The sequence below is a fragment of the Vespula pensylvanica genome, chromosome 6 (assembly GCF_014466175.1).
Source record: "Vespula pensylvanica isolate Volc-1 chromosome 6, ASM1446617v1, whole genome shotgun sequence".
Lineage (NCBI taxonomy): Eukaryota > Metazoa > Arthropoda > Insecta > Hymenoptera > Vespidae > Vespula > Vespula pensylvanica.
In genome coordinates, this window is record NC_057690.1 from 3,105,845 (window position 1) to 3,132,549 (window position 26,705).

General features: G+C 35.9%; 1 protein-coding gene across 3 annotated transcripts in view; it reads right to left on the reverse strand.

Annotated features, from left to right (window-relative positions):
* LOC122630271 (lachesin-like) overlaps positions 1-26,705 on the reverse strand; it is a 176,986-nt gene that overhangs the window by 3,910 nt on the left and 146,371 nt on the right. For all 3 annotated transcript variants that reach the window (XM_043814606.1, XM_043814608.1, XM_043814607.1), the window contains one exon: positions 8,339-8,478. In XM_043814606.1, coding sequence (XP_043670541.1) covers positions 8,339-8,478 — 140 coding nt within the window. The remainder of the gene's footprint in view (positions 1-8,338; positions 8,479-26,705) is intronic.

Below are 26,705 nucleotides of genomic sequence, written 5' to 3' on the forward strand. Positions count from 1 at the left end.
TCACGCTCAACATTACAGTTGCGGCACGTCGTCGAGGAAATTGACATTACTCCTGACGAAAGAAGAGATTATTAAAAGTTGAATGTTCTGGACGCGTACGTGCAACTACAATACAATTTGTAATTGCATAAACTATTACTGATGCCTAATACTCTCACACGAGATTCCTCTCGTGAGAACTTAACACGTTTACAATTATTCTCGTTCACGTTAAGATAGAAGAAACGAATCGTGAAAAATAAAAAAAGAAAAATATTTTTCACGATATTTACAGGAGGGTCTGATTAAAATAATAACGATAAAAATCATTCAAATTACATTTTTTTTCTAATGACTAACCTTATTATGTATTCTATAATATGTAAAATGCTTTTCTTTTTTCTTTCTTCCCTTCTGAATGTCGAGAAAACGTATCTACGAAGAATTTACGCAAGAAATAGAAGTTGCGTTTTATGCGAACATTTCTGGCAAGATAACGTTGGTAAAGAAAGCACACGAAATTTCTATCTTTTGACCAGAAAGGTCGCGGGAATCAAGCGTTAACTTTATCCAACGTTCTTTGGGCTTTTACTACGGTTAAGACGAAAATTGGCATTCGGCCAATCCGAGCACGCCACGATTGTGATTGTTTATTGCCGACTATATCGTACAACTTTCGCTCTCTTTCTTCACCGTTGCCCAAAACACGCTAAATTTTCTGCGCACAATCGGTCTATAAATCCATTGAAAATGTATAGAAAAATCATCGAGCGATCTCGACACGTAAATGACACAGAAATTGCATGGTTTTATAAAACGTGTTAAAAATATACAGAACTTTCTCTTGTTCTTTTTTTCTTTTTTTAAATATCTACGATACATATTGTATATCAATTATTTCACTAAATTAACACATTCGCAACCGATAACGTGATCCTACGGCATTTCAAAATTTCTATTCATTTTAAAAAATAAAAACCCTGCGGCTTTCGACTATGAACGTTTAAAAATTAATAATACGCGACATTTTGATGGCGATCTCGCTATGAAATTGTCGATTTGTTAAGTCCGTATAAACGTAGCCAAATCTTTTCTTCCAGACTTTATTTACTTAAGAAACACTTTTTAGATTATTATTAATTTATTATTTATAAGAAAGAAAAAAGAAGTATAAAAACGAAACGAACTTAATACAAAGATCAAAGTAGATATATATTTAATAATAAAAGTTCCTCCGATGTAACGAATTGGTAAATCAGGAATAGTCAAACAAGATAAAAGATAAAGGAAAACGAATAAAACTTACGTTCGAGATTGGTATAGTCAAAGAAAACTGTAACTCGATTAAAATCTCTCTCTCTCTCTCTTTCTCTCTTTATGTCTCTTAGTGAATTAATAATCTCGAAACGGACGGTGATTCGTTAATCTACGTTCTCAAGAGATTTAATCATAGGAATTTCCTAAAATATCGTACTAATTATCCCAATAACATAATCTCAAACAGCATCCGGTATCTCGCATATGTACGAACACAAGGAAACACGAATAGCGCCCGCGAAATATCCGAGTTTTTCTCTTGCAACGAAAGTTAAGCTTTCCTCATGGGTCTCTGAAAGAGAAAAGTGGAATTAAACCGATAAAGAGAGAGAGAGAGAGAGAGAGAGAGAGAGAGAGAGAGAGAGAAAGGGAGAAGAAATTTTGTCGGTCGTATGAGAAAAAAAAAGTCAAATGCAAAATGAGCCGTCGACTATTCTCGGGAGATTCTTTCTTTCCTCTTTCGTATATAATACGATTCCCGTTAAGCACTATTCGCGAGAGAAGAGTTTTGCAAACTCCTCACGACCATAGTCATCGTCGGTACGAAGGTACGAAAGGTTGGCCAGCAGAATCAGAGAGGGTAGTGACGTCGACGTCGGTGTCGGTGTCGGTGTCGGTGTCGGTGTCGGTGTCGGTGTCGGTGTCGGTGTCACTGGTGTTAAGGGTGGTGGTGCTGGTGGTGGTGCTGGTACTGGTGATTACGAAGGGGTGAGGATTTCACCGATAGGGAGAAACGGCATGCGGTTCTCCCTAGCAAGAGTGAAAGAGAAAGATAGAGGAGACAGAAGGGAGAGTTGAGAGATGTGGTAGGGGTAGGAGAAGGTGAAGGGAGGGATGAAAGCGAACGTGTCGTAGTCGTCCGGAGCTTGCGGCCAAGGATATTAATAGCTCGGGCGTGACACCCCACGAAATAACCTCCCTTCCATGCCAAGACCAACCGCCATGCTCCATAACCGCTCGCTTGTCTCCTCGTAGGCGTTAACTGGGCCAAGAACTGCTCATTTTCGAGAACGAGAACTTCTCCACGTTCCTTACCAACCCTTTCAATTTTTTTTTGCTTCTTCTCCTTCTTTTTCACAACCCCTTTAATATCTATCCTTTAGTATTTCTCTATCTCTCTTTCCTTCTTCCTTTCATTCTTTTTTTTTCGTTTCTTCCTCTACACCTTCACATTTATCTCTCTCTCTCTCTCTCTCTCTCTTTCTTTCTTTTTTCCAGCAATACAGATTCTTGCACGCTTTCAAATTCTTTTTCCCGAGCAATTACATCAACGACTCTCTTTGTAGAGAAGTTTGCGTCTCAACCGTAACAGCTACCGTCTAGATCAAACACAACGGAATCTTATTAGAAAGAGGAAGAGAGAGAGAGAGAGAAAGAGAGAGAGAGAGAGAGAGAGAGAGAGAAAGAGAGAGAGAGAGAGAGAAAGAGAGAGAGAGAGAAATAAAGGGAGGAACGTGACAAACGTACTCTGATATGTCAGGCAGATATATTAAGTTCCTTCCTTCTCCTCGACAACTAAAGATTCCATGAAATTAGATCGACGATATCGAGTCACTGTTTCTAATGGGTAAAAACGTAATTAATCCGAGAAAACGGACGTTTCCTCGGGCACGATTTAACGGTATAAAAAGTACAGCCGGCGTAAAACAGTATTAATCGTTGAAAAATAAAGGGAGATGGAAGGAGCAAGAGGAAGATAGAGGGAATGATCTTGATAGGTTGAAGGAGGCCAGGTCTTTCCTCCTGAAAATCCATGGCTCGTTAAAGTCCGTGAAGCTACATCGACGATAATTTTTAACTGACTTTGTGAAAAGAAAGTAAAGAAGAGAGAGAGAGAGAGAGAGAGAGAGAAAGAGAGGGAGAGAGACAGACGCCACGCCGTGCCGATAAAAAAAGCGGAATGCGTCGAGAGAATGAGGGTGGGGAAGAGAAGGGGTATAGGTGGAAGTATGGGGTGGCTGAGGGTGGAGAGGAAGGAAGAGACATCGTCGGAGAGAAGACCGAGTGGAAGTAGAAGACTTCGTATACTCGAGAAGTTCCCAGAGGAGGGCAAAGCCGACGAACGAGATAGTACCGAGTAATGTGCTCCATCTCCACCCCGGGTCACATTTAATTAATAACCGCGGCATATCTCGAGAGTAATGTATATTAATTGTGAAAAAGGAACAAGGGGCATACGGGCCGGCCCGTTGCGCGTTCTCGCCGAGCAAAATTAAAGGCCGCCTTCCTCTTCTTTCTCATTTTCACTTTCTTTTTTTAGTTTTTCTTTCCCCGTCCATATTTTTTTTTGCTTTCTTTCCATCTTTTTCATCATCATCTTCTTTTTCTTCTTTTTCCTTTTCCGCGTTTGACCTCGAATATTTCACGTTTAGGAACGTCGTCCTTCGATATCACTCCAACGTATTAACTATCATAGTTTATAGTGAATTCTTTGAAAATGATATTATTGATGCATGTCGTTTGGACGTTGGAAATTTCGTTTTGATTGTATAATTTCTAAAGACAGTAGGGACTCTAGAACAAGTGGTTAGTACACTACGCGGTCAGACATAATGGGTAACGTTGAATATTCGGAAAAATATTTTGAAGAAACGCGAACTATAGCGATTTTCTATCGAACGCGTTTTCCATCGGAAAAATATACGATCGCCGGGTCAATATTAAATTTCTCTCTGAAGAGACACTAGACCAACACGGACCGTTCGAAATTATAAATTCTAACGCAAACAATCGAACCGATTCGATAATCGTTCGACTAAAAATACGGCTTTACGTATTTTATCCGTACAATAATCGGGCTATTAAATGGTTCGCATCGTTCATCCTGGTAGATCGCCTACGTTCTCCTACGATAAATTAAAAATTCAACTGATAATGAAAGAGGGACGTCGCGATCCTGACACGATAATGATCGAGGACTGCGTAATGAAATATTTTATTGAACGATCGGGTTCATGTCGTTCATTAATAAACGAAATCGAAAATTACCTAGATATCGACGATAATGATGATGCTGATAACTTTCATTATGATTATCACAGAGTTTCCGATTCTCATTTTAACGATCGATTGGGATCATTAATAATTATATGTACGTCATGTTGTTGTTTGAATTTTAGTTATAGATATAATATCCGACAGATTTGATAACTGAAAAAATTTATCTTGATAGAAAAGAAGAGAAAGTAAAAACAAAAAAATTGTACTCGTTCGTGAAGTCGCGTTTATACGAAAAAAAAAGAATGTCATTACGTTTTTGATAAGATTTTCTATTAGACTCCTTTTCATGCAAGAGAACCGTTCTAATATAAATAGAAGTACAAACTGTTCTAACATAAATTATCCACTTTGTATACTGGATATATTTCGGCATAAACAACTATATATAATGTATTACAATGAAAGCTTCGAAGGTATAGAGACAATGTGAAAGCACGTATCTTGTGAAAAGGATCGAGAGCAATAATAACACGAATCCCTTTTAACAGAAGTCAAGTGCAAAGCGCATAACAAATCATGCTTCTGTGTCTCTGCTTCTGTATCTTCCTCTCTGTCTGCCTGTCTCTCTCTCTCTCTCTCTCTCTCTGTCTTTATCTTTCTCTCTCTCTTTAACCCCTTCCTCTTGTTTCCAAGTCAAACGATCTCGGCTTTCGAGAGCGTCAGCCTTTGGAAGCTTTAACCGTCGAACGAATCAAAGTTTCCGAGCTCACGGTATCGAGCCGCCTCGGGGTAATCCACCGTAAATAATGCAGGTCGCTCCCGTGACGTGACTTCCGGACGTGTCGACGTTCCACGCGCGAAAACTCTTGGTTAAAAGTAGTTGAGCCCTTGGCTAAAAGTTCGAAAAGCCGACCACCACCATCAAAGTTATTGCCAGCAATGGCAGCCTGTTCAACTATCGGCACCTATTCGACGCTTCTATGTACATGTATATATATATATATATATATATATATGTATATATATATCTATATATTACATAAATACATACACACACACAACTATGCATATATATGTATGTATGTATGTATGTATGGATTCACATATATATATATATATATATATATATATAGAGAATGAATATAAGTAAGAGATAGAAAGATCGTCCTCAAAATCCTACGTTTATGGACGTTACGTTGAAGAAAGAACAAAGAACGCGTCTATTCGCGTCATCGACGTCGACTTAGCTACGATTTCGTTGGGATAGGAAAGTTTTATGGCTTCAGTGCCGGCCGCAAGACTGAAAGCAACCGAGGGTAGAATAGAGAGGTCGCAAGGTAGATATTCGAGAAAACGATAGCTGCGGGTAAGAAAAGCAAGGTACGGTAAGCAGAAGGCACGGTGGATTAAGGGAAAAGGAAGGTGGGGAGGAGGTTAAAGGTAAAGAAGAGGGCTCAGCGAAGAAGGAAATGGCTCGACCTGAATATTTCCACAACGAACTTTTCTTTGAATACGCCATGCAACGGTGGCACGACACGCGCCCCCTTCAGCATACGAAACACCGTGGTTATCCCAGAGAATCGAAAAGACGCTGCCTTGGAAAAGAAAAGAGAAAAGGAGGTCACGTGCTGCCGTTTGACGATGACGACGACGACGACGACGACGACGACGACGACGACGACGAAGACGAAGACGACGGAGAAGAATAAATTCCAAAGTTTTAAACCGTCGAAAGGAAAGCACCGAGAATACACGCTCATCAACTACCTTTCCTATTTTAACATCTTTTCCTTTTTTTAACGATCCTTCGTTAAATCGACGTCTCACGTTCTTTATGAAAATCAACTCGGCGAACGGATTTTCATATTTTCTTATTTTTCTTTCCGTTCTTTTGTGTAACTAAAAAAAAAGGGGAAAAGAAAAGGAAAAATTTTAAATCGTGAAAGCAGTGTATGCGTGTATATATGTATGTATGTGCAGAATAAGAATAAGAGGATGGAGCGAGTAAAAGGGAGTTTTAAAAAACAACGGGAAATGATATTTAACTTTCAAAGTAAATCGCAACTTTGGTTACATTTTTATCTCTCATTGAAAACGCAACAAGAATGAAAGAAAAGTTCGCGATCGCCGATCTTCTAAAAGTCTCGTCCGCTTTTTTATTACCTACTTGGGTAGATCGTTAGAAGTGGTTAAGTATTCTCACGAGAAGAATTCCGCTTTTCTTACAGTATCTTTAAGAACGTATGATCGACGAGTACCGAGGGCATGAACTTAATCGTATTTCTTTCTTCTTGAATTTTAATCCGAGTATCACGTTAATGACCTTCCTTTGGGCTTTCTCGTCAAATATCGAAAGGATTTAAATAAATATAAGAGAGAAATATAAAGATAAAACAAAGAGAGGAATATACGAGAAAGCAAAAGAAAAATTTCAATTTTATGAGGTAACTCGGTAGACCGAGAAACTACAGACGGAATTATTAAGCAAGGACTGGAATCGAATTTACGATGCAAAATAAATTTGGACGGACTTTCATATCTCAGGGTTTTAACAAAGATAGAGCGAAAGAACCATTGTTCCTACCGACATTTTTATATTGTCGTGGTAACGAATCAAATTATATAAATCGATATTAATAATGATATTAACGAATATATTACGATGATCGTATACGAAATGCTACGCGTAAGATTAAAAAAGAAAGAAATTAAAAAAAAAGAAAAACATTATTCGTAATCATATCACGATTACGTAGGAAAGCACTATAGATACTACGAATATAAAAAACGTAATAACGACGATTGGAATGAAAAGAAAAGAAAAAAAAAAAACAAAAACAAAAAACGTGATTTTTTTTCAATCGCATTCTGTACGTGATCGATTGTATGATTATACATACGGACTGATACCGTAAAATATTCGGAGGATTTTTCGAAAGGACACATCTCGTCTAGTTGATAGAGAATTTCGCTAATCTTTTTTTTTTCTTTTTTTTACGGTCAATGGACTGAATTTTTCCATTGAATAAATAAAACGAACAACGTGTACAAGTACACGTTGTGAAAATGCGTGTTCGTAAAAGGAATTTAAAAATTCAACCGAAAAAAGACGGAAAAAAAAGAATGTAAAAGAGAAAAAAAAAGATAGATTTTCGATCGAAGGAGTTTTCCTGTTTGAAAACACCCTGGTCCCTTGATAACCGGCTGGCAGCCTATTTTCTTCGAGTAGTATCCCGCGGATGACGGCGTTTCTTCGGTAAATGCCTCGCAACTTGAGCGAAATGGAAACCGAAATGAAACGGAAGCTTCAAATAGCAATCGAGGCAGCCGTCAATGGCAGGAATCCTTGTGACTTCAACCCCATATTCCGATTATTTATTCGTATCTTAGTGTGTTTCGATTTTTCATCGAAACTTTTTATAGGCTAAAAAAGAAACGAATTCCAAAAAGGAATGAAACAAAAATAAAACCAAAGGGCAGATAAAAAAAAAGGAAAAAATAAAAGGATCGATACGAAAAAAAGAAAAAATGAGAAAAGTAGCAAGTAACACCATTGAAAAGCCGCGAAGGGTCAATTATCGATCTTTCAATAGAGTGGAAAATTATATTGGCAGACAGTAAATATATGTGTGTGTGTGTGTGTGTGTGTATAGTATATATATAAACAATCTATGTAAAGAAAGGGAGAAATTGTTTTAACCTTCCGTTTCTCCTTCGAAGGTTTTGAAGCTCTGGCCTGTTATCAGTACGGAACAGAACTTCTCACGTTTACTCTTTACGATCTTGACTGGAATACTCTTAGAGAACGTAAGATTCCTAATACAGAAAGATAGATAGAGAAAGAGAGAGAGATTTATGATGTTTATTAACAGACCAGTCTATGTATGTAAATAATTAAAAAACTGTATCTGATCTGTATTAGTAACTTATTAAAAAAAATAAAGATGTTATTTCTTCAGAAAAAAAAATTTTCATGCAAATGTTTTAATAAAAACGTGACCATTTTGGGATATATCATTAATGTAGAATAAATAGAAGAGAAAGAGAGAGAGGGAGAAAGAAAGAGAAAAGGAAAAAAAATGAATAATGTAAAAGATCCTACCGTTGAGCACGTGGACGGAGACGACAGTGACCGCAGCTATGTCGGCCAATGCGCAACTATAGTTCCCACTGTCTTTCTTATTCGCATTGGCAATGTAGAGCCTCGAAACCGCTCCGGTCGACCCCATGTCGGTTTTCACACTGAAACAGAAAAACAGAAAGCACGTAGGAACGTCTAAGGAATTTCTTATCGTTCGAAGTGAACCTGAGTGAAAGTGGGAAGAAAAACTCGAACATTCCCTGTGTGTTGTTCATTCAGTGAATAAGAGGGAAAAAGATAGAGGGTGAGAGTAAAAGAAGAAGAAGAAGAAGAAGAGAGAGAGAGAGAGAGAGAGAAAGACGAGGATATAAAGAGAGACGTGGGAAAAGGGAAGAGAGCGTAAATCAAGTTGCCCTTTTCCTCTCGATTCTGTCGCCGACGGATCGACCATTTCTCAAGAGTCTACTTCTCTGTTTTTTTCTTCTCTCTCTCTCTCTCTCTCTCTCTCTCCCTCCCTCCCTTTTTTTCCTTTTACTTTTGTTCAACTCGAACTATAAGAGGAAAAAGGAAATAAAAGAAAGAAAAGAGTAAAAGTTTTAGGGGAATCACGTGCGAGACTCCTGTTATGATCCTGGGATTTCTTTTATTCTTATTTCAACTTTTTACAAAAAAGAAAAAGAAAGAAAGAAAGAAAGAAAGAAAGAAAGAAAGAAAGAAAGAAAGAAAGGAACATTTCAACGTCGCGATTCGATCATTAGCTCGATCTAAAAAATTATTATATTAATTGTACTAAGCGATATCGAATACTTCGTGTTCCTTAAAGGACTCTATTTTTCTTCTCTTTCCTCTCTTATTTTTTCTTTCTTATTTCTATTTCATTATATTTTATTCTTTTTAATTAAGATGACAAGAACGCTTGGATGTTTTCCTTCAATAAGGATAATGAGAATGAATACCATACTCGTCGTGGTATTAATCAAAAGAATTCAATACGTATTGATAAAACGGTCAGTAAAAATCAAGGAATGGCCAACGTTAGTTTTATCTATGGTTAAGAAAGTCTGAGAAAGGGCAGAAGTTAAAGAGAGAAAAAGAGAGACAGAGAAAGGGATAGAAAGATAGAGAAAGAGATAAGTTCTTGAGAAGCAAGTTCTTCTTAGTCCTTTGCACGATAAACGTTCTCAAATGAAAGCGCGCAGGCGCTCGCATTGAGGTTAGAAGGAGTAGAGGAGACCATTAAGCAAGAACTACAGCAAAGTCCGTTTGGATATGATGCGGAAGGAAGACGGATTTTAAGGACCGTGAGAGCGGCTAAGGAGGTCGGTAAAAGGACGATATCCAGGATGCCGCAGGCTATGCAAGAGAAAGAGAGAGAGAGAGAAAGAGATAAAGAGATAGAAATAGTGAGAGAAAGGGAGAAAGAGAGAGAGAGAGAAGGAAAATGAGGCTGCTGTCAGTGCATTCCTCGCCTTGGACCGGTTTAAGAATTCATTCGGATTGCCGAGATGCCAGGAGACGCATCCTGTGGCCCGACCCACGGTTCTTCTCATCCTTCGACTCCTGATGGAGTCCTTTGAGAATAACGCATCGAGCACTTCTCTACCCTTCCATAGCGAAAGTACCAAGTGAGAAAGAGCTATAAGAGCGTTAAAAGCACTTGTTGCCACCCCGTTATCGTTACTCTCTTGTCGTTCTCTCTCTCTCTTTCTCTCTCTATCTTTCTCTCTCTCTCTCTCTCTCTTTCTCTCTTCCTCCCCATTCTTCAGTAGTCTAATAGAAACTCTTTCTTTGGTTATCATGAGAAGCAAAAACAATCGTTTCGTCAAATATTTGCCCTTATGATGGATCGCGAAAGGAAGAAGTTGGATAAAAAAAGGAAAAAGAAAAGAGGAAATGCATGATTCATTTAAAGATTCCAATGTTTTTCACAATTTTAAGTTCGTTGAGTATTCATTTCATTATTTTCCACTGTATATCGTAAAAATACTGTCACCACGATGCTTGTAAAAGAGATAAAAGTGAGATACAGAGATACAGTGAGAGAGAGAGACAGAGAAAGAGAGAGAGAGAGAGAGAGAGAGAGAGAGAGAGAGAGATCAAGCTAATAGAGACATCGTGTAAAACTCCAACTCGACAACGATGGATGTCAGGTAACGCATATTATCCAGCGTTGAAATTATTGGACGGCTGTGGTGGCCATCGTCGAAATCTGTCGATGCGATATTTCACCAGTGGGGAAACTCAAAATCGCGGAACAGGAAGATAACAGCCGAACTAACGGGCTACTGGATATAACACCTTCTACTCTTGTATACATACAAACTCACACACATATTTACATTGACATTCTGTGTTCACGTCACATGGACAAAAGCTTGCTGGAAACAGCCGGTAGTCTCAGTACTCCGCGAAAAGCACGCGAGATCGAGCCGCGTCACATTGTGGCTCGGGCCAAAATTTCCTCACGATTGGCATCCCTGCGACAGGTACGCACGTACCTACACACACACACACACACATATATACACATATCTACATACGTAACATGGTTTGCCATTTCGAACCACCGAACATTGCCATCACCCTTTCATTTCTCTCTCTCTCTCTCTCTCTCTCTCTCTCTCTTCCTCTCTTTCTCTTTCTCTCTCTCTTCTTCCCTCCTCGCCCTTTTCTCCCGCTTATTGGACACATTTACCGCATTGTACCGCAACCGTGTACCGCACATACCCCTTCTTCTCTCTTCCTGCAAACATTCGTAACCGCGAAAATTTTATACGAACGGCTGCCTTATCCAGAAACCACGGTAGCTTCTCCCTTATGTCTCATACAGTTTACCTAGCAACCTTTGTACGAGAAAATTGATGGTTTCCTACTATCACGATCAATACTTTCAGATTTCGGACTTCAAGATGTGAATGTACTTATTTATTTACTTTTTTTTTCTCTTTGATCAACAAAATATTTATTTTTTCTTTTTTGTACACCATTCTTTTATCCAGAAAGATCATTTTTGTTAATGAAAGTCTAATCTAACATTGTTCAAACATAATTTTTTATTGGTTAATTAAAATCTAATCTCTCATCGTTCCCTTGGAAAATCTATAATAATTTCCTAACGAAATTTCTTAATTAAGGAGAAATACAAACAGTCGCTTCTGTTCGTAAGTTGAAAATGTATTATCACTAGAAGAAGAGACACGATAAATAAATTATGCATTATGAATCTGCTATTCGCGAAATTTTGGTTGAAGTTCGAAATACTAATAGAAATAGAAACAGAGACAGAAAGAGAGAGGGAGAGAGAGAGAGAGAGAGAGAGAGAGAGAGAGAGAGAGAGAGAGAGAGAGAGAGAGAAGGACAGAATGAAAGTGAGAGTAAGAGGAAAGAGAAAGACAGAGAAAGAGACGGAGAGATAGAGAAAGAGATTAAGAGAGTTCTTCGACTTCGTTTCGCCGAGAAGGGTTTATTCGTACACAGTTTCCTGCCCTAGAGTAAAACGAAGGGAAACTTCACGGTCCGCCTATTAATCCGGCCAAGTTAGATTTTGAATTTCGCGACGTTTAATGCTCTTAGCTTCCACGGAGTTTATTAGGCTTCGAACTTTACTCGAAATTGTGAATTTTGTTCCTCGTGCCATCATCCAATGCCATTCCCTTTATCTCGTAACATGCTTTTCTATATCTCTAAGGTACGTATGTAAACTCGTTGGAATCTTTCCTAGCAAAGGAAAAACGAAAATTCGATTTACCAGAAAGAAGGTTGAGAAGTAATATCTTTTTGATCAGGAGATATAACTCGACGGGGAAAAAAGGGGACGACTTTTCAAGAGAAAGAGAGAGAAAGAGATATACCTTGATTACGAGAAATAATATACAAAAGCTCCAAAGAGAGATCAAATTAAAGTATGAGAGAGAAATTCGATACACTGACATAATTATTAAATCTTATTCTCGATAAGGTAACAAAGCGTAAAAGCAGAACAAAGGAGACCCTTTTTGTCTCGCTCGAATAAAATCTCCGATTTGATCGTAAAAAGTAAGAAAGAGATAGAAAAATGGCAGAGAGAGAGAGAGAAAAAGAGAGAGAGAGTGAAAGAGAGAGAAAATGAATAAAAAGATAAAAGAGAGCGAGAGAGAGAGAGAGAGAGAGAGAGAGAGAGAAAGACAAAGACAAAAATAAAAAGGAAGAGGTCGAGAAAGGAAATAAACGAATTTCTCCCGCGAAAGTCGAAAAAGGGCCACCCCCGATACCCTCGCAACATCGTTCGAAGGCCGTAGGCAATTAGTGACAGTCGTACTCTCTTAATGACATTCCCACGTCGATCCAGGATCGCCTTGGTTTTATCCATTTATCCGGTCGCGTTCCAACAGTTCTTCGAGAAAGCAGAACGTCCGATATCTCTTCTCTACACCCTCCACGCCCTACTCTACCCCTCACCCCTTTACCCCTATACTTTCTCTCGACTTTAGCTTCCTCTCTTTCGGCATCATCGTTTTATATTCGCAAGAATTTAATTTCGCGCATTGCCCTCAACTACTTCTCTACTTCTAGCTGCATCATGGGACTGAGAGAAAGAGAGAGAAAGAGAGAGAGAGAGAGAGAGAGAGAGAGAGAGAAATCAATGGATATCTCGAGCTTCAGCTCATCCTTATAACAAATTATTCGTTCGATCCTTCCGATATCCGTCGACGTTCTGTCTCCTTCTCATCAATGCTTCATTTCCCTTCTCTCTCTCTCTCTCTCTCTCTTTCTCTTTCTATTCGCTTCATCCTTCTTTATTTCTACTAAAGGCTATAGATCTCATTTCAGCATTTCGATTCACTGAGACTTTACCCATGTATTCACAACTGCAAAGCTTTATTGGAATGCCACCGAAGTGACACTTTGAGAAACGTTTACGAGAATTTATGGAATTAACGAATGAACGAAAATAAATCGAGCAAGACAGAGAGAGAGAGAGAGAGAGATTGAAAGATACAGAGAATATATATACACTTATGTATATATATATATATATATATATATATATATATATATAGAGAGAGAGAGAGAGAGAGAGAGAGAGAAGGAAAAAAAAGGAAGGAAGGAGCTCGTCGACTTCTTCGGATTATCTTCGTCCGATTTAGCCTCTTTACAAAGAACAACAAAAAAGGAAAATTACAGAACTCGAAGAGAAAAACCTATGTGTTTTCTCTTTCTCTCTTCTTACTTTTCTTTGAAAGAATTTATTTTTTGCATCGGATACACGTGGATATTTCCATGGAAAACTAACTTTACTCACGTAAAAGAGAGAAGGAAATAGAGATAAAAAAATATATACATATCTATATGTGTATATATATATATATATATATATATATATATATATATATATAGAGAGAGAGAGAGAGAGAGAGAGAGAGAGAGAGAGGAAAGAGTAGAGTAGCTTACATACGCGAAAGCTCGATGCACTGCCGGAATGTACTACCCTTCCTTCTTTTTCTCGGCTTTCTCCCTTTTCTTCTTCGTCCTAAACGGAGTGCCGACTTGCACGCTAGAGAAATTGCATTCCGCGCGTTAACGCGTACTTTTTTCTTTTTTTTCCTTTCTTTTCTTTTACTTTTCCTTTTTCTTTTCTCTTTCTTTTCCTTTTTTTTTTAATATCTCCACATCTCTACGTACATATATGTATGTATACGGATACCTACCTTAAGTGCAAACTTCCAAATAAGCCTAAATGTTAGTTTTCGCTTCATTCTCCAAAGTGTTTTAGTCCTTCTCTCTCTCTCTCTCTCTCTCTCTCTCTCTCTCTCTCTCTCTTTCTCTCTCTTTCGTTCTCTCTTTACTCCGCAGCATCTCTAAGTAAAATCCTATGAACTTCCATATACTCAGGATGCTTAGCCCGCGCCTCGTCGTCTCAACGAGCCACTCTGTCTCCATCCACTACTTTCCACCACCCTCGAAGAGCAGTTTACAGTCACTAGCTTCTTACCGATCTTCGCTCTTCACTTCCGGCCTAGTTTTTTTTTCCCTTCCCCCCCCTCTCTCTCTCTCTCTTTTTTTCTGTTTTTTTTTATCCTTCCACTTTCTCTTCCCTTCTCTTTCCTATTTCTGTTTCAAGCTCGTAAAGCAAAAGATCGTTTTAGCGCATATCGGATAAACGCATTTTTTCTCTTTAAATGACACCAATGTAACGCTTGAATTTTCTTTAGTAATCTTTTCTCTTTTTCTTTATTTTTCTCTCTCTTGTTTTCTCTTTTTTTCTTTCTTTCTTTCTTTCCATCTTTCTTTCTTTCTTTCTTTCTTAGCTCGTTTCTACGCATTGTCTCATAGCTTCACCTTCTCTGCGTTCAAACGACAATTCTTTTTTCTCTTTCTTTTTTTCCCACCCATTCGCTAACATCCCTCGAGATCTCTCCAACCTTTTACAAAGCCAACAAATTTTCCTACGGCAAAGTAGGAAAGGAGATTTAAGAGTTCACAGATTTCTATCTTTATTCACTCTCTATCTCTCTTTCTGTGCTTTCTATCAATGTTTTCGTAATAGATTTCTTAGCTCTCGAAGATGTTTCGTTTTCCTGAAAGAAAATCCACCGTTCGTGAAATTACAAATGGCGCACGTTCTACGTTTGGAAATATTTTACCTGTATGCTGCAGTGAAAGAAAGAAAAATGGAGAATGAGAATAAGAGAGAGAGAGAGAGAGAGAGAGAGAGAGAGAGAGAGAGAGAGAGAAAAGAAGAAAGAGAAAATGAGAAGGAAAGAACGAGACTTATAGATTGCAGATTTGCACGCAGGTGCGTATTTTCCGTACGCCCTTAAATAACAAAATCCCTTAATATTTTCATTTCTCTTCGTATTTTCTTCGTTCTATCATGAAATGTCCTTTAAAAGACGTCTTTTGCATTAGCAGCTTAAAGAAAATTTATGAAACGTTTAGATCGCCTTTATCACGTCAAAATTGTTAATTAAAATTTATATTTCATTCTAAAGTCGATTCATTCATCAGCCGGCGCTGAGCTTTGTGAATCACCCCGAATTATTTATACGTATTTATTAATAAAAAAAAAAGCAGATAATAAAAATAGAGATAACACGCATGTTGTCACGCTTGAATTTTTGCTGGATCTTACAACTGTGAAAAGGCGATTACGTTAAAAGTGTAACGACGTAAAAAAAGGTACAAAAATTCGACTGAAAATAACTAAGTTTATCTCGTCACGTCAGACATATATCAGTAAAAATTATACTCTCTTAAAATCGGAATCGGCTTGTATCTGGATCTTCAATTATTAGTAATCTTACAAACGATAAGAGAAAATAGAAAAAGAAATCTACAGATAAAAAGACGCGGAGATAATACCAGCGAAAATCGAATGAGCTTCTCGTTTTCTGACTTAAAGGCAGTTGCAAAGTTTTTTCGTTATTCTTTCCATTCAAGTTACTATATCATCTACCAATCACGTGACGTGATTTCTCGGTTAAGTTGAGAAACGATTCAAGACTTTTGTCCTAAAGTTTTCGTCGGTTTCGTCAAATAAAAATTGTCCCTATCCTCGTTCGTCTCGAATACACGTACGAATTATTTCTATCTTGTACGAAAAGTCAAATGAATATTAAAAGGAAGAAAAAACATAAGAAAAAGAAAAAAATAAGAAAGATTACAACGAAAATGAAACGAAAGATTTCATCGGCATAGTTCATATAACAAAATTGCTTTTCCTCTTTTTTTTTTTTTCATACTTAAAAAATTTATTTTAAAACAGTATAATATCAATTGTAAAATTATTTTAGAAATAAAATGACAGTACGCGTGTGTTCTCGAGCAACGTTATCTTGACAAATGAATCATTTTTAACTTGTTAATGATGACGGAATATAACAGCAAAAGGGGAAAAAATATATTCAAGAAATAGATCCTAGATTTTTTGTTACGACAGAACGAAGAAAGTAATAGATTAAAAAGAAGTTCGGCCTTTCTGGGAGATTCCTATTCCTAAAAAAAAAAAGAAAAAAAAACTATTTCAGTAGTAAAAGTCAATATTTCGCGAGCAGTATGACTATGCAATGTCGTCGTCGAAATAAGCTAAGCGGCCCTGGATTTCAATCTCACGAATGAAGTAATGGAAGCGGACGAGTCTCGTCTACTCCGACTCATTTCCTTGTTTAGTCTACCTCGTTGCATAAGTTTACTCAGTCGAAAACGTAGAAACGTCAAAAAGATGGCTTATATGCAAAAAAAAAAACAAACAAACAAACAACACAAAGAAATCCCTAACTTTTCTCTGTCCGTCTGTCTGTTCTATTAAAAATTTAGAAAAATTATTTAAAAGATGCAAACGTAAAGACAAAAATCCATTAGAGTCATTCTTTCTCTCAGTTTTTTTCAGTAATACTGTTCCTTTGAAAAGAAAAAAAGAAAAAAGAAAAGGAACAAACACCAACAAATGTTTTTCATTGAAAACTACGACATTCGTAAACAAACAATGCTTGCGTATATATGGATGAATATTAAAAGAACTGCGCAAACTAGAATAAACAGCGCGTATGCTTGAACCAATGGAAAAGAAAAAAAAAGAATACAATACTCGATTTACACGATCTCGATCGTTGATCCTTCTTTTTAGCGGATAAACAAGATATTTCGAAACCGAACGAAAACGAACGATTTGTCATTCCATTGTAGAATCGATCTATAGAGCTGAATAAAATGTCATCGTTTCGAACGAACATGATATTCATGAACAAAAGGAAAAGAAAAAAAAAAAAAGAAAAATAGAGAAAAAGGAAAAATCCAAACTATTGATCTTTCAATCGTTACCTCTCCCGATAATTTTAATATAATATAATCGTTTTATTCTATGAAATTTCATTAGAACATTATTCGTATCATTAAGCTGAGAATCAAGTGAATAATAAAATATGATTAAGCAATCTAAAGATAAACGTATAACGTGCGCGAGAATAAATAAATCTTTTAATAAACACTTTTCTCATTTTCTTTATTAAATTAATATTATTATCTTTAATCCCTCCCTTTTCCTTCTCTCTCTCTCTCTCTCTCTCTCTCTCTCTCTCTCTCTCTCTCTCTCTCTCTTTGTCCATCTGTGTGAGTTTATTCACATATTTTCATAATTAATCCTATATGAATTTTTCAAGGGAAAAGAAAAACCGTGGTGAAATCGTCGGTCGTGCTTTAAAACGAACCTTCAACGAAAAGGTTGTGGGAGCCTTAACAGGTGGTCAACGATTTTCGTCGAGCAAATAAAAGAGGTGGAAAAGTGTTTGATAGAGTCGAGTCCCTAAGCGAACAGTTTCTCTTCACGCCATACGACGTACATACATTCGATCGTTTCGACGTTTTGCGATATTGCAAAAGCGAAATTGTCCCCGTCGATCTCAAGAGCAACGTTCGAATAAGGGGAGGAAACGGGAAGGGAGACGGGTGAGGACAGAGGGATAAAAGAATAAAAAAAAAAAATAAAGAAAGAGCTCGACCTTCTGTCGGGTCTCGTAGCCTTTGTCAAAGAGGGTTTACGCGACGTAAATCTAAACGCTCGGCAAGCCGCGCGGGACACGTAGAAGCCGAAAAGCGCAAACTACGTACTAACTCTCGGCACCCATAGTCTGTATCTACTTTTCTCTCTCTCTTTCTCTCTCTCTCTTCTCTTCTCTCTCATAGTTCCGTTATCTCCCAACGGAATTTCACGGATTATCCAGGATTTTCCACGCGACACACGAGGCTCGCTTATACTCCACCATCTACGGCAAACGTTACCATCACGAATTCGCTACTTTCTTTTCCTGTTTCCTTTTTTTCTTTTCTTTCTCCATTTTCTCTCTCTCTCTCTCTCTCTCTCTCTCTCTTTATCTCTTTCTATCTATCTATCTCTCTCTTTCTTTCTTGTTTCTTTTTTTTGTGTTACGTGTTTGTTTACGTGTTAGCGGTAAGCCTTCAGTAAGTACGTGTAGTATATGATTGTATCTATATTTTGTATTTTATTTCAAATATCATATTGTATGCGATAAGATTGTTATCAAAAAGAAAAGAAAAGAAACAAAAAAAAACGCGATAAATGAAAGAACATGATAAAAGTAAATAGAAAAATTTAATAGTAGATCGACAATTTATAAATAATTAATAAATGATTAATAAGCATGGAAATGCAAATTGAAAAATAAAAACAAAATTCTTTAAGTACATGGATGATACGTGATAAGAAAAGATAGAAGATAAAGAAATATATAGGTAACATTAAGTTTGTATCGTAAATTACTGAGATAAAAAGATTTTCCTTCGATCGTAGAATTCCATGAAAATTCTACAAGTAACGCCAGCTCGATTCACCCCACGAACATAGAACGATATCTAAACCCGAACCCGTTCTTTAGCGACCGACATGGGAATTCTATTATACGTAGAAGGAGATGGCAAAGCGAGAAAGAAGTCACGATGACGACGCGACATGAAAGAAAAGGGCTGAAATCTTCTTTTGGAAGAAAAGCTTTCTTCTTTTTCCATATCTTTTTCTGTTTCTGTCTGTCTGTTTGTCTGTCTGTTGGTTTCTCTATCTTATTCTCTCTCTCTTTCTCTTTCTTTCTTTCTTTCTTCCATTCCATTATTTTTTGTCCTTCTTCTCTCTCTCTCTCTCTCTCTCTCTCTCTCTCTCTCTCTCTCTCTCTCTCTCTCTTTCTTTTTATCTCTCTCATAATCTATAGAAACAACAGATTTTTAAGGATTTCACAGCTAGTAAGTTTTCTATGACGTTCTATTAAAAATTCTATATGAAAATGATCGGCAAATATTGTTAAAAAATTTGTGTAAAGTATTTTTCAATAATATTTAATAATATATTGAGTGAATTATGAAAAAGGTATAAATAAATTGTATGATATATTTGTAATTCCTTCACAATGGTATTTCTTCTTCGGCCTCGATAATTAGTATGAGTCGAGTAACGAGGTTAATTCGAGTTGCCACGTAATTCCGTTTACACGGTAGATACGCGTAATTAACTTCCGGGAAAAGGGAAGAAGAAGAGTGAGAGAATCGCACCGACTACCGGCTGACGTTGAAATAACTTTGAGCAAGAAATCGAGAGCATTGGATTAGAGGTCGAACAAAAAGTTCGACGGGGAAATGTGGGAAAAAGAAGAGACTTTAAGTTTGTAAATAAAAAAAAAAACAAAAATCAGAACGAATCAAAAACCATACATACGAAACATATATATATATATATATATATATATATATATATATATATATATATATGCGTGTATTATATTATAAATAAGTAATTAAACGTTCTACGTAAAATATATATTTTTATAAGTTCGCCGTTAGTTACGAAAATAAGACAGATACTTCCATATTTTTCTTTCGGTAGATCGTAATATCGTGAAAAACATTGCTGAAAGGGGAAAAATAAACGGGAGTTTTCGCTTGGATGATGCCTCAACATTATCTGGTACGGCAAGAGTTCGCGTTCTACATTTTTACAGACGCGTCCTATCGCTCCGGCAGCACGCTAGACTAGACAACGTGAGATAATAAAAAGCAAAGGGATGGTAAAAGGAAAGAAAAAGCTGGGGGGAGTAAAAGAAGTGACCGAGACGATGGAAATGATCCGAGGCAATTACGGTGCTCTGTAAGAAGGAAGAAGAAGAAGAAGAAGAGGAGGAGAAGGAGGAGAAGAAGGAAGGGTGAAGAGGGAGAAAGACAGACAGATAGAAATAAAATAAAAAAGAAAGAGAGAAAAGAATGAGAAAAGAAAGGGTGAAAAAAAAGAAGAAGAGGAGGAAAAAGTATGCTTCAGAGATTGCTAGAGTGAAACTGGCGGCGATGTCGCCGATGGTACGGTCGTTTTGCAAAATCGTCGGCCGTGAGGACGACTAAGAATGGCGGTGCAAGAGGATAGTAGGGAGCGGAAGAGGTCGAGTCCGAGAGACGGCTGACGGCTGAAAAGGGTGACGTTCACTGGGTGGGTCAGGTGCGAGCCAATATGCGGCATCTGGCGTTACATGCTTCAAGCTTCGCATAACAAGCCCAGAATTTGCCCGTTCCTGATGGGAAAAGTTGCAAGCTGCAAGCTTCAACATGTCCTTTTACTCTTGCTTCTTCCTACTACTTTTTCGACTATTCCTAACAACAATCTCCTTAGTCTCGTTCCTTTCCGATAAATTTCTTTTCTCCTATCTTCTTTCTCTTTTTTCTTCTCTTTTCTTCTCTTTTGTTTTCTTTTATTTTTTTTCTTTTTGACATAACGCGTCTTCACATCTATGGAAATTATTTTGCTAGATGCATCGTGATTAGTGCAATGAAATTAATTTTTTTTTTATTTTCATTATTATTGTTATGATACAAATAGGTTCATTTTTAAACGAAATAATATTTTTTAGACAGACTGTTCTTGTAAGATTTTCTGTCAGAGAAACATTCTTATTTATTCGATGATTCCTACGTATTCACTGATGCTAACAATTCGATTGTCGGAGCAAGAGAGGGAGAGAGAGAGAGAGAGAGAGAGAGAGAGAGATAGAGTGATGATTATCCGCAAACAGGTTCTCGATTACATTCCAGCCATCGGCATACGCTACGTTAATAATCGTAGAGATGGTAATCATCGAGACCGAAACAAATCTCCAAATCCGACTCGCACGTAGTACGTTATTTGCTTACAGATAATACGATCTAATAGCGGTGATCATTAAAACAACACAGAGCTCATGCAGATATGTATACTTGTTAAAAAAAGAAAAAAAAAAGAAAAAAAAATAAGAAAAAAGAAGAAAGGAAAGAAAATACTATTGAATACGAAATTGAAGCGATATATTAACTAAATACATAACGTTAAATTTACATCAACGTTGAACCAAAGAGATAAAAGAGAAGAAAAAAAAAAATTAAAAATCACATGCGTCGACTAAACGAGCATTGCTGTATCGAACTCCACCAACAGAAATAAGAAAAAGGATTTTCCAAGGATGGAGAAAATCGACATGTACCAAAGAAGAAAAATCGCTACTACGAGAAGTTCTATTTGTTACTGCGTTTTCACAAGCACAGAAAAAGGAACAGAGGAAGGAAGATAAGAAAGAGAATAAAGAAAGAGAGAGAGAGAAAGAGAGAGAGAGAGAGAGAAAAGAGATCACCGATCGAATACCAAAAACCAACCCATGTGACACCAGCTAAGAACGTATCCTCCTTCGAAACGCGGTATTTTTCAAAGAACGATATCGATAGTCACTCACTCCTCACTCCTAGTTCCTCCCTACCGATCATCCTCATAACTTCTTCCTTTTACCCTTCAACTCTCGAAGCATCACGTTATCCGTAAATCGTGTAGCCTCTGGCGGCGGATGTTTCCAACATCTAGATTTTACATTCATATCTATACGTGCAATCGCGTAACGCGTAAAATCGCATCGAAACGCATCATGGCTGAGAAACATCGACAAAGAAGATTTTTCGTTCGACGCAGAAAAAGCATCTCTCTTTCTTTCTCTCTCTCTCTCTCTCTCTCTCTATATATATATATATATATATATATATATATATATATATCTTCTTCGTTTTTTTCTCTCTCCCTGGTGGACGTAAACCATTCAGTCAAGAGACGACAAGTAACGGGAAAACTTTGTTCAAAGTAATTTTTCTCCTGATGTCTTTCTCTTGTCTCGTTTTCAAATAACGTAAATGTATGTGTCTGTACACACACATGCATATATTTATATATATATATATATATATATATATATATATATATATATATATATGCAAAAAGGTATCATATATCTGGACAGTCGAACAAGTTTTCAATTAATTTTAACATTTCGATTGTAATAAAACTTTTTTCTATAATATCGATATATATATATATATATATATATGTGTGTGTATGTATATATGTATGTATGTATGCATGTATGTATGTATGTATGTACATACATAAAATTCCATTCGTAACTTTAATTTTATATAAAACCATTTTTTCGTTGCCTTTTACAAAACCAACTGACCTTTGTGCAGTTAGAAATTGACGAGGGGTTTGACGTTTTAGAAAAATCCGTTATTTCCGTCGACGATATTCCATAAAATTGTAGAGGAAGCAATATTACGAACGAACAGTTATTGCTTTTGATCGAACAACAACGAAGTTACTAGACAGAAATTCATTCTCCATGAATTCCATAACGATATTATTTTCTTGTTTTTTTCTATCCTTTTTTTTGTTTTATTCTTTTTATATATTTTCTTTTTTTCTTAATCTTCTTTTCATTTTTATTCTTTTTTGGGTTAATTAATACGTCCACAAAATTGTTGAGATCATTACGTTTAGAAATTGAGGAGAAAGGGATTTCCATCGATTTGCTCACAAGTTTCTAAACGTTTTCGTTTTGCCACGGTAATAATCTCGACTAAATTTATCTACCTATCTAGGTAGAACGCGTTATATAATCCACAGGCGAAGTCTGTCCTAGGTTATTACACAACTCACTGCCGTGCTCACGGCGATTTCTCCCAAGATACAAATAAGGAAGCAGCTGTGTGGTACTCTAGGTATTAAGCTTCTTTGATACGTTATTACATGACGTACTTGGTCTGTTCGTTGACTCGTAAGACAGAGAAAGAAATAGAGAAAGAGAAAGAGAAAGAGAAAAAAAGACAAAAATATACAGAGTGTTCGAAAATCTTCTATACAAGTTTTGTCTGTTCAACAAATAATCGACGGGTATAAAAATTCGCGCATCGTATGTTTTTACAAAGAAACTTATTAAATTTTTTCTGTAATAAAGTTTTTTTTTTTTTATTTGGTTTTAACAGGTAGGTTGATTTGAAAAATGCATGCGTTTCGTTAGCCGGCTATATCTCTCGATATCACTCGCTCGATGATTTCTTTCTTTGGGAATTCGTTAAAGATCTTGTCTACAATACGTGAGTGACAGACATTCACGATTTAAAAGCGAGAATCACAACTGTTGTTGAACGAATTGATATAAAAATATTACAGCGTATTGAAGTATCGATTGGATGTTTTGCGAATTTATACACGTATCGAATATTTCTAACATGATTACTTTGATAATAAAAAAAAAAGAAAACTTTGGAGAATATTAATTCTAAAAATTCTTATTCTCAATGATTATACATGCATGTTGTAATTAAAGTCATCAATGTTATTAAATGATAAAGTTGTACGGAGAATTTTTGAAACACTCTGTATAGTCGACGAGAAAATCCTGAAAAAAAAAGAAAATATCTAGAAAAACATCAAGGTTCGATTTTAAAGTCTGAGCTTTTACTATCACGAAACGATGCATCCTGCATGTATTCTTTTTTTTTGCTTTATTCCTTCTCTTTTTTTTCAAGAGAAACAAATTTTATTCGATTCAACGACGAAAGATCGATGTTTTCGAAAAGAATAGAACTTGGTATGAGATTCGAATGATACTCGAAACTTCGTCAAAATCCATATACCTTTCTTCCATGTGTCTCATCGAACTTATACGATTTCGTCAAACAATGCCAGCTGGTATCCGAATAAAATTTTAGTGAGCTTGTATCGTACGATTTAATAACATTATATAAAACTAACACGGTCAATCCCCTACTTTGTAATTTGTCACGAATAAAAAAAAAATACGTTTAATTTTAAATCAGAAATACTACAGAATATATATTAAAAAAAAAAAAGAAGAAAAATGAAATTTGATGAACTCGTATTCATCGGACGTGATTCTCTTTAAGAATATTTTATACTCTTCGAAATCTTTTTTCGTTTAAGTTTCCTCTTTTACTTTAACCGAAAACCAACTTTTCTAAAATGTCTTCCGTGTTAAGTACATGTATATATATATATATATATATATATATATATGTTTGTGTGTGTGTGTGGATGTCTCTCAAAAGATCTGGGTTACGAAACAAATTCTTCTTCTTTTTCCATAAGAGAGAGAGAGAGAGAGAGAGAGAGCATAAAAAGTTACGAAAGGAAAGATTTAATTAATAAAAGAAATATAATTAAAATAGAAAGAAAGCTATGGCACTTTCCAAGCGATTATTTAAAAAAAAGTTATTATTATTAATTAATTAGATACCCTCATTTTTGTTAAATATTTAATCAAATTCGATATCTTTGAGTTAAATCGATCTTCTTTCTCGTACCATTCTCGAAAGTCTATGTCATTCTTTTGCAGTGAAAGATAGAGAGAAAGAGAGAAAGAGAGAGAAAGAAAAAGAGTAAAAGAAAAAACGTGCAGTCGGTCGGCACTAATTAAAGCGTTTATTTAACGAACGGCTCGAGGCAATTGTCTCGTTAAAAAGGAATTCTCTGTAGTTTGTTGTAAAATAATGTTTCTTGATATATACAAAATTCGTCCAAATATTTTGATTGATCTAATTAAAAATGAAAAGAATATTACGAAATAAAATGCAATTTTACTAATACCTATTTCATCAATTAAATCGTACCAAATCGTAATTATCATTAAGGATAATAAAAAATATTACTCTATGCAATCTTACTTTTAATTTCTTCAACAAATTAGGATTCTATTGCCATTCTTCTCTAACTTGTAATAAAATGATTTGAAAGTAGTAAAAACTCGTTGTAAACTTTCATCGTCATTCTTTTGTACATCCGTAATAACGTGAAGATGTTGGGTATGATTAAATAATCCGCTTTTATTCATTGTATCCTCGTTTACATCACAAAATGAACAAATCATCATGGATCACATCAAATGTTACATATTATAATTATCATTACAGACTCGTTTTTTAATTGACGTACCTTCTATTATATAAATATTATAAATATCGTCACAATAATCGTCTCAACGTGAGATCTTTGTGTTAATTAAATGTAATTATGTCAGAAAATAAAAAAAAAATAAAATGTATAAAAAATAAAAAAAACAATTTATACATCGATTATTTCGTTCAGATCGAAACTGAATAACCAGAAATATCGATCTGTCGATGTACCTAGTTATCACTTATCTTTATTATCATCCACTTTGATCTTTCACGTTGCACATTCTGCATTCTATCAACATATCCGATCGCTGAGAGAAAGTTAACGCGAGTGCGAATTCCAGCAGGTGATATCCAGCAGTTTCCTCCATGCATAGTGATAAACTTATTAATAAAATTTATATATACATACATAGACATATATATATATATATGCAATAATTTATAACAATTGTGAGTAAGACGAATTGTTCGAGCAAAAAGCTCAGAAACAATTTAAACGGAGAATAAGTCTGATGAATAATTCAAGCAATTAAAACCAACGAAAGAAATATTTTTACCTAGAGCCATCAAACTACCGTTCATATAAATATCTTTTCTTTTTATTTTAAATTACGTCAATGTTCTACCGTCTAAAATTCTGCCCGATATCCGATATCATATATTATCAAAATTCTACGATACGTTAATATCGTCAAAGTTAAAGATACCTCTATACGTTCGTGTGAAATCGTTCGAAATATAATTTTCCTGATATCAAGATAAAACATCCAATATTCATTTAGCCCCGTTCAATATGCCACAACACTAACGATTTACTTGTCTAAATACATAACACATATACATACATATATGCATACATATAATATCCTTTTATACGGTTTCGTTTCATTTCATCGAACGACGACGCATCGTCGACGTCCTCGTTGTCGCCTCATGACGGGCCATTAGACGTAAACCCAGACGCGTCCCTGGCACCTTCTGCATTATTAGCAAGCCGACACTCGAGCTACGTGAATGCATAATCTCAAGGAACATCGTCGCGCCGTATTCCAAGCATAATGTGTTCTTTGTAAGCTCTCTTGCGCACTCTTGGTCTTTCCCTTGGATCGAAGTAAGTATACACGAGCAGCTAATGAGAACGAACACCTTCGTCTCTCTGCTACAAGAACTTCTTCACGCACCCCTAATAATTCTCTCCTATGCATATATTAACTTACTATGATATATTCTTATCATCTGCTTTATAACTTTTTCTTTCTCTTATTCATTATTTATCTTAATGGAAAAAGAAGAAAAAAAAAAGTAACAGCAAGTTATCGTTGTTACATAAAACGTAAATAAATACGCTGTTTATGACATTGTAAATTTTCATGTGTGGTTCTTCTTTTCATTTTTTGTTTTCTTTTCTTCTTCGTTTCTTTATCTTTTCAAAACTTTATTAATATATAATTGCAAAATGATTTCATTTGATTAAACTATACGCGTTACGTTCGTATCTAGAATTAATTTTACTTTACATTCGTATAGATCTCTTTCTCTTTCTTTTTTACATTTAATTAAAATACTCATCTAGAATAAACTTTGGTATATTTTTTGCATCTTCAAATATAATTTAAATATCTAAAAAATGACATTGTTTATAAAACTATAT